The sequence below is a fragment of the Clinocottus analis genome, unplaced genomic scaffold (genome assembly GCF_023055335.1).
Source record: "Clinocottus analis isolate CAN_PGR_092001 unplaced genomic scaffold, fCliAna1.0.p SCAF_10, whole genome shotgun sequence".
Classification (NCBI taxonomy): Eukaryota; Metazoa; Chordata; class Actinopteri; order Perciformes; family Cottidae; genus Clinocottus; species Clinocottus analis.
Window position 1 is genome coordinate 4,418,900 of NW_027175821.1, and position 15,212 is coordinate 4,434,111.

Genomic DNA, 15,212 nt, shown 5'->3' on the forward strand with positions numbered 1-15,212 from the left:
AATAATAACATGAACGCTGTAAGTGGGATCTCTGAATCAGTGTTTAAAATGCAGGAATGGTACGAATACGAATATTACTTAAATTATACAGTATAAATACAGCATTAACGCCAGAGTGAATCAGAGTATTGCACAGTTGAATGATTGCAAAAGTAATTGTACAGTTAAGTCAGTATTGCGCAGTTTAGATATGAATACATGAATAATTGGATTTATGGCTGCTGACGGGGTGAAATAAGACAGAAGGCCAGTCGTCCGACTCTGGAAGAGTTGAAAAGTTTGATGGCCTCCAGGCACATGGATGTTTCAGAATAAACTGGACACAGAGGTGGAGGTGGCGCCCCGTTCGTTCCTATAAAACTTGCTCAGTGGTGCATTAAGCGAAAAGAGTAAGACGGATCAAAATTATCCGGATCCTCTGTTGATCTTTGGCATCCCTGGAGCATGGAGAGTATGCCGTCTACAGCGTTTCCTTTAGGCCCCACCTCCCGACCCTCGGTCACAGGCGGCACACGTAACACAGCGGATTCGCAGCCTGCAATGTTTTTTTGGAGGGGGGGGTGGGGGGGGGAGACTTACCACGCTTTCGAAAACAATGGCTTCTTGATTTCCCACACTGGCGGACAAAAGCATGACCTCTCATTTAAAAAGAGACAAAGGGTCAACTTTAGCGAGCTACAGTTAAATCCAGCGGTCGCTGAACCACATGGAAGACATGGAAATAAAGAAGAAGTGGTGTTCTTGTACTGCCAAAGCTACCTATAAAAAATGTAAGAAAAACATTTAAGAATGGACGTGTAGTTTCCTGTCTGGCTGTTTAGCTTTCGTGTAAAAAAAACAACATGATTTCACTTTTAATGATACGAGAGAAAAGGCTCAGATGATGATGTTCTGTTAGACTTCCCCAAATCTAATAAAGAGCAGGACAGAGCCGCTAATGCTGTGCTAAAACCCTGAAACCATGGAGCATCTGCTGGATGTAAACTCGGTTTCCTCAGACATAACTTGGAACTACACAACCTAATGGAGTCACTTAATAATGTGCTCCTTGGCCTTGGGAGCAACACTGTCGGGCTACTTGTCAGCTGGACATGCTCATGATTGCAGCGGACATTAGCGCTGATATAAACACATTGTTCAGTAGTAAATGCTAAACGGACTGGACTTGTTTATCTCTTTTCTAGTCTTCCGACCACCTCAAAGCGTTTTAACCACTACATGTCATCATTCAGCCATTCACACGCATGCACACACTACCAATGCCCGTCAGGACTATCTAATCATTCATACAACATTCACACACCGCAGGAACACCCCCGAGGGAGCAATTTTGGGGTGAAGTGTCTTGCCCAAGGACACATCGACATGGACTAGTGGAGCCGCGGCTCAAACCGCTGCACCTGTGATTGAAGGACGACCCCGCTCTCCCACTGAGCCTCAGTGTGTCCGTTCCATACGCTTTGTCTCCTTTGGACAGGCTGGAAAACCTCGGAAAACCTTTCTAATCAGTTCATCCTTAATTCCAAATAGTGCCGCATTTAAAGATATTCGTCTGACGACGACGGGTGGGACGGACAGACGACCGGAAAACACAATTCCTTTAAAGGTAACACCCCCTCCTCCATGCTCTGCCCATGCTCCAGCCCTGCGCACGTCACTCTGGCATGTAGAGAAATGCGGTCTGGTGGTTATAATTGGTCAAGCGATGATTATTATTACTATCTGGAGCAGTTGCGCGAAAGGACAATTAATTGCTGTCCTACTCTCAACACGAGGGAGCGAATGCACCCCGGTGTGTCCAAAACAACTACCTGGCACCTCTGGGATGCCTGCTCTTATCTCATTAAGTAGATTATATAGTGAATTTGGAAGACAATATCTTACTGTAGGACAGGGCTTTAATCCTTCACAAATTAGCTTAGCACGGACATCGTCTCACTTCAGTTATCTAGCATCTTATTCTGACTCCATTTATAATAATCTGCACTCGGCGGAGTTCAGCCTCGCTCTGAAGTACGCCTGACTGAAACTCATTTAACGGGCCCCCAAGGTGGAGAGATTTGAGAGGACACCCCTCTCTTTTTTTTCTTCTAAATGACACATCGAGGCTGTCTCAGGATTCGAGCGTGACACACAGGACGGACTGTTCTACTTTAAGTAGATACAGCCCTCTCAAACATCACCTGTTGAAAAAAAAAAAAGAGGCTCTCAGCACTGTCTCAAAATAAGCCCTTCGTATCCCACGTTTGGCCACATTTGTGTGCTTTTAATTTAAGTGGTCTCTTAAACTCGCGCGCGATGCATCATCAAAGATTAATCCTGAAAAGCTAAAAAAATAAAGGAAGAAAAGTAGCCGAAGGAAATCCCAAAACGCCATCTCTTTACTCTAAATTGATCTTGTGTCCCGCCACAAAGTTCTCTCTTCGAGGTGAGCGCTATACATGTGACAATTTTAAAGGCCGGATGTTATTCGCCGTTAGCGCACTAGAAAGCCAGTTAAACAAAGAAAAACAAGCCTCCCCACAAACCGCTTCGTAATACACCCACAGCGTGGATAGATAATGTATTAGCCGCAGAATATGGGATGACGATGAGCTCTCATCCAGTCCAAGTCATCAGAGAAGAAGCCCAAATGTGTGCCCCTCGTAGTGCAACATGATGAGCAGCTACTGTAATGCAGAGCAGCACTGATATGAAAGAGAATGGAAAAGCCCCGGCAGCCAGGGATCAATGACTTACCTATTCCTTTTTTTTGACTCATCAAAGCGACTACTTAAGTTATACGGCTGTATTAGTTAAACGAAGACGAGGTTCATTTTCATTATGAAAAAGAGAGCGGTAGATGGCGGCTGATGATAGGAAAGTAGGCTGAAGGGCAATTAATCTAGGTAGCATTTCATCTATATTGCGTTCGGGTAATGGAGGACGAGGGTTGGATAGTGTCAGACGAGGAAGCAGAAATATTGGGGGTTTCGGAAATTAGGCAATTTGGAAAATAACAATCTGGGCTGGCAATAAGCAATCCCATCTTGTTCTGGCCAAATTGACTCATCAAAAAAAAAAAAGGAGCGACGACTGCTACTGTTGTGGAAACAATGGCTATACTGGGGATGCATCAGAAGCACACAAAAAAGCAGGTATGAATCTTTTTGTGTTTGTTTTTTTTCACCCTCTGCAATGGGTGTGTATTTTTCATAACAAAAAAATAATAATATTATGAATGTATTTATATATTTGCTGGAGCTCCTGGTATTCCCAGACAAGCCACGATTGCCCCCAGGTGACTGTGTGCTCTCTGAGGGTTAACGCCGGCTGCGAGTGCGATATGTCGGGGCGGACGCGCAGCTTGCCAGAGTGTTATTCCATCCGCGCAGTGAAAGGTGTGAGGTCACAGGCTGCTGGTGGGACCGCGGTCTCTGAAGGGCCCTCGGAGGACAGGCCATTAAAGTGGGGCCAGACAGCAGACTGACATGCGGCGACGCCGGACACAAGACCGCGTCGTCCGTTTGCCCCTCATGCACGGCAAAAACAAATCCATCTTCCTGTGTCATTTCATCGTCTATTCAGCCTTGAGGACGGATCCGTCTTAAAAACAAAGGAGCAAAAATTCTGCCAAGAGGGGGGGGGGGGGGGGAGAGAACATTCGAGAATGTTTTGAAAAGGAGTTTTTGTATCGTGACGCTTGGCGGAATAAAGCCAATCGTATAGCTCATGTCATGCAAATCACATGAAAATGATTGAAACATTAGCATGAAATGACCTCAAGGCAACACCAGGCAAGGTTGTTTCTGTCGGTCTTTTTGAACGCTAAAGCACTACAGTGTTTAAAGATTTTAAAACACACAAAAAAGAGAACAAAATAAAATACTATAAAACAGACAAAACGATGGAAAACTGTCAGTTAATTAAAAACCTACCGACAGGTTTCAGGTCTCTACAATGGCCCTAATTTGAGATGAGATGGATATTTAATTTGCTTATAACCTAACATTCTCTCTTTTTGTCCATCTTTAGTGTCTGTCTTTCTGTGTGTTTCTCTTGTTTTTTCATTGCCCCTGTAGCTGGGTTTAAAGAGAGAGTCAGATGACATCCATCCTTCACTGTCTGCCCCCTTGTCCTCTCCATCCACCCGTCCAGCGTCTGAGGAGAGCTGTGAGTCAGATAGGGGACACAGAAGGCTGCACATGGAGCAACACCTAAGGGTTAATGGCAGTTCAACTCTGAAAGGCCACTAACGAATTTAGGACAGACACACACACACACACACACACACACACACACACACACACACACACACACACACACACACACACATATATATATATATATATATATATAAATACAGAGGGAGAGAGAGGGAGAGAGAGAGACAGAGAGAGACAGAGAGAGAGAAAGAGGGAGAGAGACCTAACTCGGCTCTGAGATGCCCCACCTCCCCACACACACACACACACATACAAGACGAGTGCACACAAAAAGATGTCAAATGCGGGTGAGCGTTCTCACAGTTTGGACACCGGTGCACAGGTCGGCTCCGCTGCGGTGCTCTTTATTGCTCTGCTGAAGGTGGATCAGAGCAAAAGGGATCAGAATCCGGCTGAAGAAATTGCATTTGTCAACGCGCAGTGGAACTCTATTCTTCTTGTGCGGTTCTTAAAAAAAAGAAGAAGAAGAAAAAAACTAAAAAAAGGGCTACACTGTTCTTCCTCGGCTGCCTGCCTTTGATCTCCTCAGACAATATCCAGGGGCGACGCCCAGGAAGCTCTGAATTCATATCAGAGGGCAGATTTCCCCCGAGACGGCAAGAAAATGAGAGTTCCCCCTCTCCAGGAGGTGGGTGTCTACGGCCCAAGGGCTGTCTCTCTACCTGGATGTGTGTAGATGACTGTGTGTGTCTGTGTGTGTGTGGGTGGAGGTCTACGTGCATGCTGCACAGGTACTTGCGCGCGGTTATAAAAGTTGATTACAGCCCCATTTGTTATACCTCTTAACACACCCAGCGTGAGACCGAGTCAGATATATTGAACATCCATATCTGCAGCCTTCCTTCCACTTGCACGAGCCGGCCCCCTCTCCGGAAAACATAACGGATATGAGTCTGAAAAGGAAATCCATGCGCACTTCAAACAATCTTAATCTCCGCTGACGCGACGTCAATAGGCTTCAATACCGATTCGTCAAATAGCGCCTCGAGGAATATGGAAGTGTACTTGACAACAGGAGATACTAAACAATTTTTGTTTAAGGTCACGCCATCGCTTATAATTCCGTCAGCATGAGCCCCCCCCATGTCAACTTTGTAAATACTTGATAAATCTTTAATCCCTTGCCTGAGATTGAGCCCGATAGCAGCAGCAGCAGTGTCAGGGTGAGAGCAACGAATATGAAATCATTAGATTAGCAGTGTGACAGAGGAGAGAGAGAGAGAAAGAGGAAGAGAGAGACTGAAAGAGAGAGGGTGCTTGAATATTAAATCCCACCCTAAACAGTTAAGCAGTGGGGACTTTGTCTTCCCCACCGCCAAAAGCGAGATAGAAAAGAGCTAATAACATCTGAATTATGTTATGAGGAGGGCACTATTCTATTGACTATGCATGTGATTACATTTTATGCTTCAGAACTAATAGGGCGCTATCAAATGAAACTTATTTGACTAAAAATTCCCAAACGCAAAAATGTATCAAGACCGAAAGGACACTCCGATATGCCGAGGCGCTGCGGAAATTGTGTTTTATAATCACATCTCTCTTTGGGAGAGACTTCTTTATGGACGGCAAATATCGTTTGAAACGATTTGAAACACACTCGCCCAGAAGAAAAGAAAAGAACGCGCAAATCATATTTACAGTGGATTTTCATTTAAAGCAAATACACATAGATAAGTACTGTAATTATGATACACTTGTGACTTTTACATTGATAGTCATGTCTGGCAAATGATTAATTTAAATTGTCACTGAATCTAATTTTATTCTTCCCTTCCTTTAAATGAGGTGAGATCTAATTATGGCCTAATGCATAACTTATTAAACCCTCTTCCTCTGGCGTGGCAGCCTGCCAATCTCATCCTCACTCATAACACCAGAAATTCAGCCACGCACCGAGCTCTCATTAAACATGCAAACGTATTCTTTTGCACCTTGCTGCTCCTTCTCCGAGGCCGCCTCACAAATGAGGATCTCTTAAATAATTCTCTGATCAATCATTACTTATGCAGCGGGTAAATGCTTAATTCTGTTTGGTGGGATGAAAATTTCAGCGGCTTTTGGAAAGAAAAATTAGGGTAGAAAAAGATTCTCGGGCACTACAATTGGAAGAGGAATCACAACGTGTACCTGAAAATTGGATTCCTGCTAGACACTGACTTACACTTTTATTTTAGGCAGAGGACACTGAGAGATACTAGTCCCTCGGTAAATCTATCGACAGTGGGTGGTACAAAAATGATGAGAAGCCAAAAAGACCTGCAGAGATTCGTTACGACTTTGATGGTGCGCAAAGTCCTGTAATAATACCCCAGAGGCCTGCGTGGCGCTCCACTTACTGCTCTCTACGCGTGCACAACATGTCCTTTTCGAAACAAATCCTTTAGTCCGACATTCACTCCTAATCACTCTACTCTGAAATTGTGAAAGAGTACCAACCCGCACTCCTGACAAAATAATTTCCTCTAATCTAACGTGCCTCGTTTGTGAGATTAAAGGAATGCCTTTAATGGAGTGACACGATGTTGAAGTAGGGCGGGTTGCCCTGAGGATGTTTTCATTCGGCGTCTTTCGTTGCAAAGTGACATATCCACCACTTTTGGACCGAAAACATTTTTTGGAACGAAGCCCACCCTTTCCCATTTGTTCCAAATCCTTTCATTTATTAATAATACTAATAATTAAAAGGGAAAAAACAGCTTCGGAAGCACATTTGTTACATTTTCTTACCTGGTCTCGAGGGGAATGTTGCTGTTGAGCACCCAGCTGTTGTGAAGCTGCGCCTGGTCCGTGCTCGAGCTTGTGTCTGCCCCCTGGCCGCCCTGGCTGGCCTGGCACCGCGTCGGCATGGTCTTCCTCTGCAGGCTGACCTGGGTGTAGGGCGCCGGGCGGGCACAGGTGCAGGCGTGCGGCGGCGGGGGAGGCGGGGGCAGTGGGCGGAACGTGAATTGACCACCTGGACTGCTGGGCAGCTCTGCGCAGGGGGAGACAAGGGAGGGGAGAAGAAGGAAGCGGAGGAAGAAGGAAGGAGGTGGGGTGAAGAAGGGCAGGGGGGAGAAATAAACAGAGCTTTATTAGGAGCTCAGTGTCATAAATTACAAATAAAAGTGGCATGTTCGTTGACAGTTTATTGTTATTACACTGATTGAGGGACATAAATCAGCTCGGAAACGGCGCCTGTCCGGTGCCCTCCCTTCCTACCTGCTTTGATACACTTCCAGCCGCCCTATAAATAGGTTCTTGGCTGGCTGCAACAGTGAGCAGTCTTTAAAGAGCTAACAGCTCTGGCTTAATCTGCAGCCGGCAGCCCAAACTACCCATGTGATGTTTATTATGAGATCTGTAGCTCGACGGAATGAGCTAGCCAGCTGTAACTCCCTCACACTGGTAACCTCGGGGTCTAGCTGGAGCTCTCTCAATCCATCATTTATCACTCCCTTTCCCTATAACTCTCCCCCACAACCCCCCCTTCCTTCTCCCTGCTGCTTTCTCGCTCTCTTCTCAGTGTGTCTTCCAAAGGCGAGCGCGGACTAATTACAGCGCTGCCAACAGAAACGTACGCGCATATGTTTGTTTTCATGCGTGATCGCCCGTCCAAGTGTGCAACTGCACAGCAGTCTTTATTTAGTTACACGTGTGTGCGCACCTGTGCTCACGTGTTGGTATGTATCCATGAGCACACGCATAGTAGTATGTGAGAAGTGGCTTGTGGTTTCATCCGCACTGCAGCTGCCCCTGTTGCATGCAGTCTGCGTTCATGTGGGCATGCAACATCCTCATAACGTTGCATCTTGCATTTTCACCCTCTCGCTCATAAAACCTGCTGTGCAAAAGAACAACCCAAGATTTTTTGGCACACTGCATTTGACGCACTATGTATAGGAACATGGTAAATGTATTTCTGGCGTACAAGATAGTATTTAGTGGGATGGGAATTGGAACGCACAGGAAGACCAGAGTTCGCATCTTGTTTTTTTTCAACCAGAAGTCGGTGCAAAGTACATTTTCTCCGTATTCCACCGAAAAAGGTTTACAATGAACTTCCATGAACTAAAAACACACTGTGATAGTGTTCAAGTTTTAACAGAGAAACACAGATAACTCCCAGACCTGTCAATCACAACGTAGCCCCGCTCGAAAGTATACCCTGCTTTATGGTCTTTTTGACTCTAAATGGGACCATCATCTGCAAAATAAACATCACGCTGTATTGAAAGAGACTTTTGACTCACGATTGAGACCATGAAGCCCCGTTGACAATGTTATAAATGAATAATGAATATATCCATCAATTTTCTAATAGACTCCTATACAATCTAAGGGAGAGAGGAGTTCGGTATCTGTCAGACAGACAGTATTGGCCCACAACTGTATTTGCTGCCAGGGCGTCAGCAATAATTCTGAAAATGGAAATGGTACCCACCTGGGAGACTAGACAGTCTTCCCAATGCAACTGTAAGTATGCTAACATCCAAAATAAAAACTGGTAAAAGTAAACAAACAAACTAATCTAGCTTTGGTCTTTTGCGAGCACACACAGCACGTTACTGCTCTTCAACGGCCCATTATGTCTTAAATTGAAGAAACCTTTTTTCCCAAATATTGCGGGGGAAACGGTTATGGGACGTATTATCGTCAACAATTCCATGGCAGTAAATCTGTCGCAGATGCAGTGAGATCTTAAGCAATGTAAAAAAAATAAAATAAAAAATCGAGGAAAAAAATCATATTGCTTTGCTCTCCTCACACTGAATTATTGTTCGCCTTTCGGCACTGACACGTGAGCCGGTGCGCTTTGTCATATCCGCCAATGTTCGCTGACATGCCACACAGCACATCAGGTTTTATGACTCTCGGTTGCTGGTAATTCACATTTGCAAGATGTATAATGTAGCAGTGTGCTGTATGAATGCTATGGCAGGACAGGAGCTGTTCTGTAAATAGGCCCATAAACATTTCCAAAGTCATACTTCCATGATGCCATCTGTCCAGCCGACATTCACATTCTGAAGATTGTTAAAGTAGCAGTTATGACGTTTTCTCTGCTTGTGCCTGTGTGTGCGTCCGTGCGTGTGTGTGTATCTGCATATTTGTACTTCCAAAAGCACAAAGTCAACTCTGTCACAATGCTATTTGAGCAGATGACAAGTTCTCATCTTCCAAAAAAAACACATTGCTGGTTATTGATCTTCCAACATGGACGAAATGTACATCTCCAAAGCGTGCAATAAAATATTTGTCTCCGCTCATCTGCATGCCGACACAACGAAATCACGTCTTACTTACTCGCGCCAAGCCATTACTCATGTCGCGCCCTGTACATTTCATGATTTCAAGGAAAGCGGGAGTAAGAGGGAGGGAGGGTCTAACTGAATGTCGTCCTCCCGTCATTGGTGCTTATTGCTCCGGGCCATCTGTGATGAGGCACATTTCACGCTCACAGTTTGATATTTTTAGAACGTTGGACATGTTTTTCTATTGAATAGCAACAGCTGAGACGTGTAGCTTGTGAGCGTTCTAAGCCAGCGGATGTGTCATATTTACACACTCGTCCCTGCAATGCACGGCGGCCAGCGTTGGACTTTAATAACCGATTTCCTCCCGAGACAACACAGTATATGTGATATTGCGTTCCAGAAATAACAACCCTGCTTGTCAACGATTTCTGCAGCTAATCAGAGTGAGACCTGGTGAAATGACAGGAAATGTATGTGTCATCACCCGGAGGTGCTGTTTAGTCAAAACTAATGGATTTCGAAAATGGAAGCTATTTTAAAAAATAACATGCTTAGGGAAAACTGCGGGAACCATTTTTTTTTCTTTAGCACTACGGGATCCTGTGTCATTGTAATGCACCAGGAACTTGAAAGTGGTGCTTTCTGTATTTTTTTTTTTTTTTTATCTGATTCCTCAGCAACTGGTAGTCCTTTGAGTCGAGCCAGAAATCCCCTGCTTTAAGGCTTTTTGTGTGTGTGTGTGTGTGTGTGTGTGTGTGTGTGTGTGTGTGTGTGTGTGTGTGTGTGTGTGTGTGTGTGTGTGTGTGTGTGATACTGCAGATGTTTTTAGCATTTGTTACAAAAAAACATGAATTTGTTTTCAACAAAAAAACACACACACAAACATTCCCTGAGCTGGGCACTCAAGTGTGAAACTCGCATTCTGGCTGCGCGCTTGAGGCTTTAAATCAACTTTTAAACTTCGTCTTGAGCATAACTTTGTTGACCTTCGACTCTGTTGTTCACAAATTGCAAAGTCACTGCAAACATTACTGCAAAAAAAAAAAAAAAAAGTTTTTGATTTTTCGCTGACAAATTCTCTGACGCAATCACAGTGTGCGCTCGTCGGCCTCAGGTGTGTCGCCGAATCAAAACACGTCAATGACGGCGCCGACCGTTAAACACTCGCGCTTGCTCAGGATGCTGCCGGATCAGTACCACATTGTGAAGAAAAGAAAAAAAAAACATTTCTGTCTGTATGGTGAGGCTTGGAAAAGGCTGGAAACCACGATAAATAAATAAGGGAGAGAGAAAGAGAGGGCATGTAATTAATCTGCTGAGACATTTCTAGAAATAACTAACAGTTTGAGGCAGACTCAAACATTCCAAATATTCTTACAATGGGGAAGAGAGTCGTGAACGGTGAAAAATGCTTTTCAGCCCAAATGGCCCAATTGTTTTGAAACTAATAAATCCAAATGATTTCTGCCTCTTAAATCTCAAATTACTTGGTCATTATTAATTTAGACTTGTTTTTAGAAAACCCTGAGTTAAAAGACCTGTGGGTATACAGTGAGTAGGAAACTAACCCTTCTCTGTGTTTGCATGGGCTGGCGAGAGCGTTGAGTGGACAGGAGTGGAAGGGAAAAGGACAAGGAGAGAGCGCCGGGGAGAATGTAATCTTGGTGAGTAGGGTGACACAGGGGCCCGGGCTGCCAGATGGTGCTTTAGGAGGCTTAGCGAAAGGCAGCTTTTTTTGGTCTCCGCTCCCAAAGATCCCGCAAACGGATTCAACTCCACTGTCCTCACGTGAACGCACAAAAGGTCGATGGCTCCCTCGCTCGCTCTCGCACATCAGACGCAACGCCGTATCACACGGTAGACGTCACCTTAAGTAGGCCTGGCGATGTAGGACAGTGGCCGCGGGGTGTTTGGTGGGCGAGCCGGTAGTTTGAAGAAGAAAAAAAACATCAAACCAACTCTGCGGGGAGCAGATAGAGGCCAGAGGAGGGGCCATTATAGTTTTAGATGACAGTCGTGACAGTGTAGTACATCCTCTGCCCCGGAGTTCCTCTTGGGACTTAGCCCTCCAGCAGAGACACATTTGGAAAGTCGCTTATGAGATTTTTTCCCCTGGAATCATCAGCTTTTGGTTACATAAGCGAGATATGAGGGAAAGGGTTTTATAGCCAGCAGAAGAGAGATCTGGGGGGGATTTACTGGGAAATGTAACAGGTAACAGGTATTTGGGCCAGGTATTAAAAATGCATTACTGTCGTTGAAAGGAGCTAAAATAGCACAGGTATTAAGTATTTATGACAATTTAGGCATTTAAAACCAAGTCATACTAATGCAATGAGAGGAGAGCCTCGTAAAACATGACTCAGAAACATACACATACACACACACACACACACACACACACACACACACACACACACACACACACAGTCGTGTTTTCATGACATTTGGAGACGTTGCCTTAACTTACATTAATTTCTTGGAGAATTACCCAAACTCTAACCCCAATGGCTACCAGCCAAAAGCTAACAATTAACCTATACCGAACCCTTAACCTGTACCTAACCCTTGACCTACAGCTAAGCCTTAACCTATAGCTAACCTATACCTAACCCTTAACCTATAGCTAACCCTTAACTTATACCCAACCCTTAACCTATATCCAACCTTCAACCAAGTTTTCACCCTAAAATGTAGCAATTTACATTACAGTTGATTTTGTCCCCGTAAGGAAGGCAAGTTCCCACTATGTGACTGTGAAAACAGATGTGCCCACAAGTCATTAAAACACACCCACACACACACACAAACACACACATTGTAATGGCCACCTGTGTAATGAGTTAGCTGTCATGGTGGGGCAATTTTTTTTAAGGAGGTGTATTTAAAAAGCACGATTTAAACAATGCAAAATGAATCATAAGCGCAAAAATAATCGCGTTCGCTGGCGCTCGTCATGCTCGTCATTAAAAGGTTCTAGTTTCTCGTCGGGATGTGCCTAACCAGATGTTCAGCGCTACCTGTGCTGGGTGCTCTTCTAACAGGCCAGAGAAAGTTAAGAAGCTACAGTGAGGAATATAATTTTGGTAATCGTGGACAACAAAGGGCTGTGTGAAAAAGATTAGAGGGGCCACGGGGTAAGAAAAGGGCGGGAGGAGGATGTTGTTGATATTGCAGCAAAAAGGTAAGATGTCCGACTTTAAGTTCATTATACAAAATAATCATACATATATTTTTGAATATTTACATTAAAAAAAAGACAGATTTTCTCTTTTTCTTCTTGATATTTAGGTGCAGTTTGCAGTTTTCTCTATCGAAGAGGAGGGTCCAAAAAGTGCAAAGGTGGTTTTATGTGGGAATGTTGTTTCTCCTTTTTTTTTAATGGAAAAGAGTAAATAAAAGTTGCCACAATCCCCACAGCTGAGCTTATAACAAGACAGGTCTCTTCAACCATCAGGTATACCTGAACAAAATGTTGGATTTGCACTGGCCGGCTTCATTGCGGCTTCAAGGATTGGTCTCGGCCATTAGAGGAGCCTGACAAGACCAGGTCTCGCTGATTGGTTCAAATTGATGCCTCTATTTTAAGTTTTTTTTGGCACATGGACATTATAAACTAAAGGAAGGAACCTAACAGGAAAAATATGCTTCCACACTTATTGATAAGTGGTGCCTAATCCTTATTTGTGTTATTGTGTTGTGAAGCACCTTCCGCCTGGACAAATTCCTCGTTTGTACTAACTCACCTGGCAATAAAAAAGATTCTGATTCTGATTCTGTCTATATATTTTCCCCTCGTCGCCACATTTTACAGTTTGTTTTTACTAGATGCATTTTGCTGTATATATATATATATATATATATATATATATATATATATATATAAATAAAATGTAAGATTCAGGTCCCTGCCCTTCTCAATACAGTTGCTGCAGTGTGGGAGCTGCAACAACAGATTGCAGAGGTTTAATAATAAGAAGAGAACATTTCGTTCAGTGGGCAGCAGAGCATAAGAAAATGAGCCACAAAAACAATGAAGTCTAATATTTAACCAGGTTTCCTCCTCTTCTTCACTCTTGGTGTTTGCTTACGCCCACTTCCCCTGTCTTCCCCTCTCCATTATTGTGCCCAGCGCTCTATGGCTCTAGTTAATTTCCTATTGCGGGAAAGCTGTCTAAAATCCATAGAGCCTGACCTCAACAATATCAAACCTGCCTGTCTGACGGAGGAATGTGATCGTATTTTGAGAACGTTTAACACTATTGTTGGACTAAAAAAAAATAAAAAATCATCCACCCCTTCTCTAAAAATACAAACTTAATAATTTCCCCCAGGATAGCTTTTCATCTACCTGGCTTCTTAATTGACTTGCATTAAATTGCCACAAAGTTTATTCCACTGCTGAGCTGCGATGAAATAAATAATTAACCCCAAAAAAAGGTCAGACAACTGAAATTAGAACACGCTGGTTTTTCTTTGTCTCTTTTTTTTTTTTTGCAGTACTGAGTGGGATCCCGCCCTCGCTGACCATCTGTCTCTGTCTCCAGAAAAGGGTTCCCGACAAAGAGATAACGCGTTATCTTCATCAGACATTAAAAGTTCCAATATGACTCCCTTTATTGGCTGGCTGCTGATGAAGTTGGCGTGAAGGATGGCAGTATCGATAATAACAACAGTGAACTTATGATAATGTGGGCTAATATTGCTAATGATCATGGCCCCGGCGACGGCGTTGAAAATTATGTTTCTAATAATTGCGCCCGCGGTGATGGAAACGGCAAAGAAAACGGCGATAGCAGTGGTAAGAATGATGATGAAAATAGCAGTGATGGTGGCAGAAGCATGGATAATTACGCTGATGACAGTGGGCTCTGAGACGGCAATTAGAATAAAAACAGCCATTGATTCATCTCCGCAGACACAGGAATGAACGGTGGGATCTCCATTTAACAAAGTGACACAATCATGTTGTCCAATTAAAGCCAGAAAATACAAACGAAGACGCAGAGGAGCTCTAAGAGTCCCCACTCTCACACGAAAAACAGTCGATTTTCATACAGAGCCTGATAATTAGCCGCCATGCATCATCTGGCTCCCTCACACCGGAGGACCGGCACGCGCTTAGCACGCTCGCAAGCGCGTGCTGGTGTGTGCGTGCGTGCCTCTGTCTGTCTGCGTGATGTAGTGTATATTTATGTGCATATTTGTGTAATTGCTTGTTTGTACCCCCGTGTTCAAAAACAACTGCGGAGCAACTCCACAATCATGTTTAGGCTGCAGGTGATTCTGAAAGTAGCATTTTCCCCCGAGAGTGCGCAAAGCCTCCCGAGTCTAGCTCCCCTCCTTCTACAGCGAGACGCTTACCCTGACGAGGCAAACGCTACACTGCGGGGGCGCCGCCGCGCTTTAAATAGTTTTTTTTTTCTCTTTAAGAAGAGCACCCATCCTCTAGGCCCAAGCGCAATTTAAATGATCTGTTTGCAAACTTGTGATTAATCCGTCAACATTTTCCGCAGACCAAACTTTTGTGATCTCAATGAATTTTGTCATCTTTTTTTTTCTCCCCTCGAGCAGGTTTGCGTGGACGTTGCGGAATAGCTGCTAGCTGAGCTCAGCTCATCTCTCCTGAGAGCACAGCAGTGTCCTGATCCGTCCTGACCTTGTCGCTGCTGCAGGGCGCCCGGTCATTGCCACCTGCCACCGAACCGTGCAGGTGTTTGTGTGTGTTGACTCTGGTGCGTGTCATACGTCCATGCGCACGCGAGCATCT

The 15,212-nt window shown here is 44.3% G+C and overlaps 1 protein-coding gene across 3 annotated transcripts in view; it reads right to left on the reverse strand.

Moving 5' to 3' along the window:
• Positions 1 to 15,212, reverse strand: part of tenm1 (teneurin transmembrane protein 1) — a 165,157-nt gene that overhangs the window by 105,629 nt on the left and 44,316 nt on the right. For all 3 annotated transcript variants that reach the window (XM_068583575.1, XM_068583566.1, XM_068583583.1), the window contains one exon: positions 6,936 to 7,179. In XM_068583575.1, coding sequence (XP_068439676.1) covers positions 6,936 to 7,179 — 244 coding nt within the window. The remainder of the gene's footprint in view (positions 1 to 6,935; positions 7,180 to 15,212) is intronic.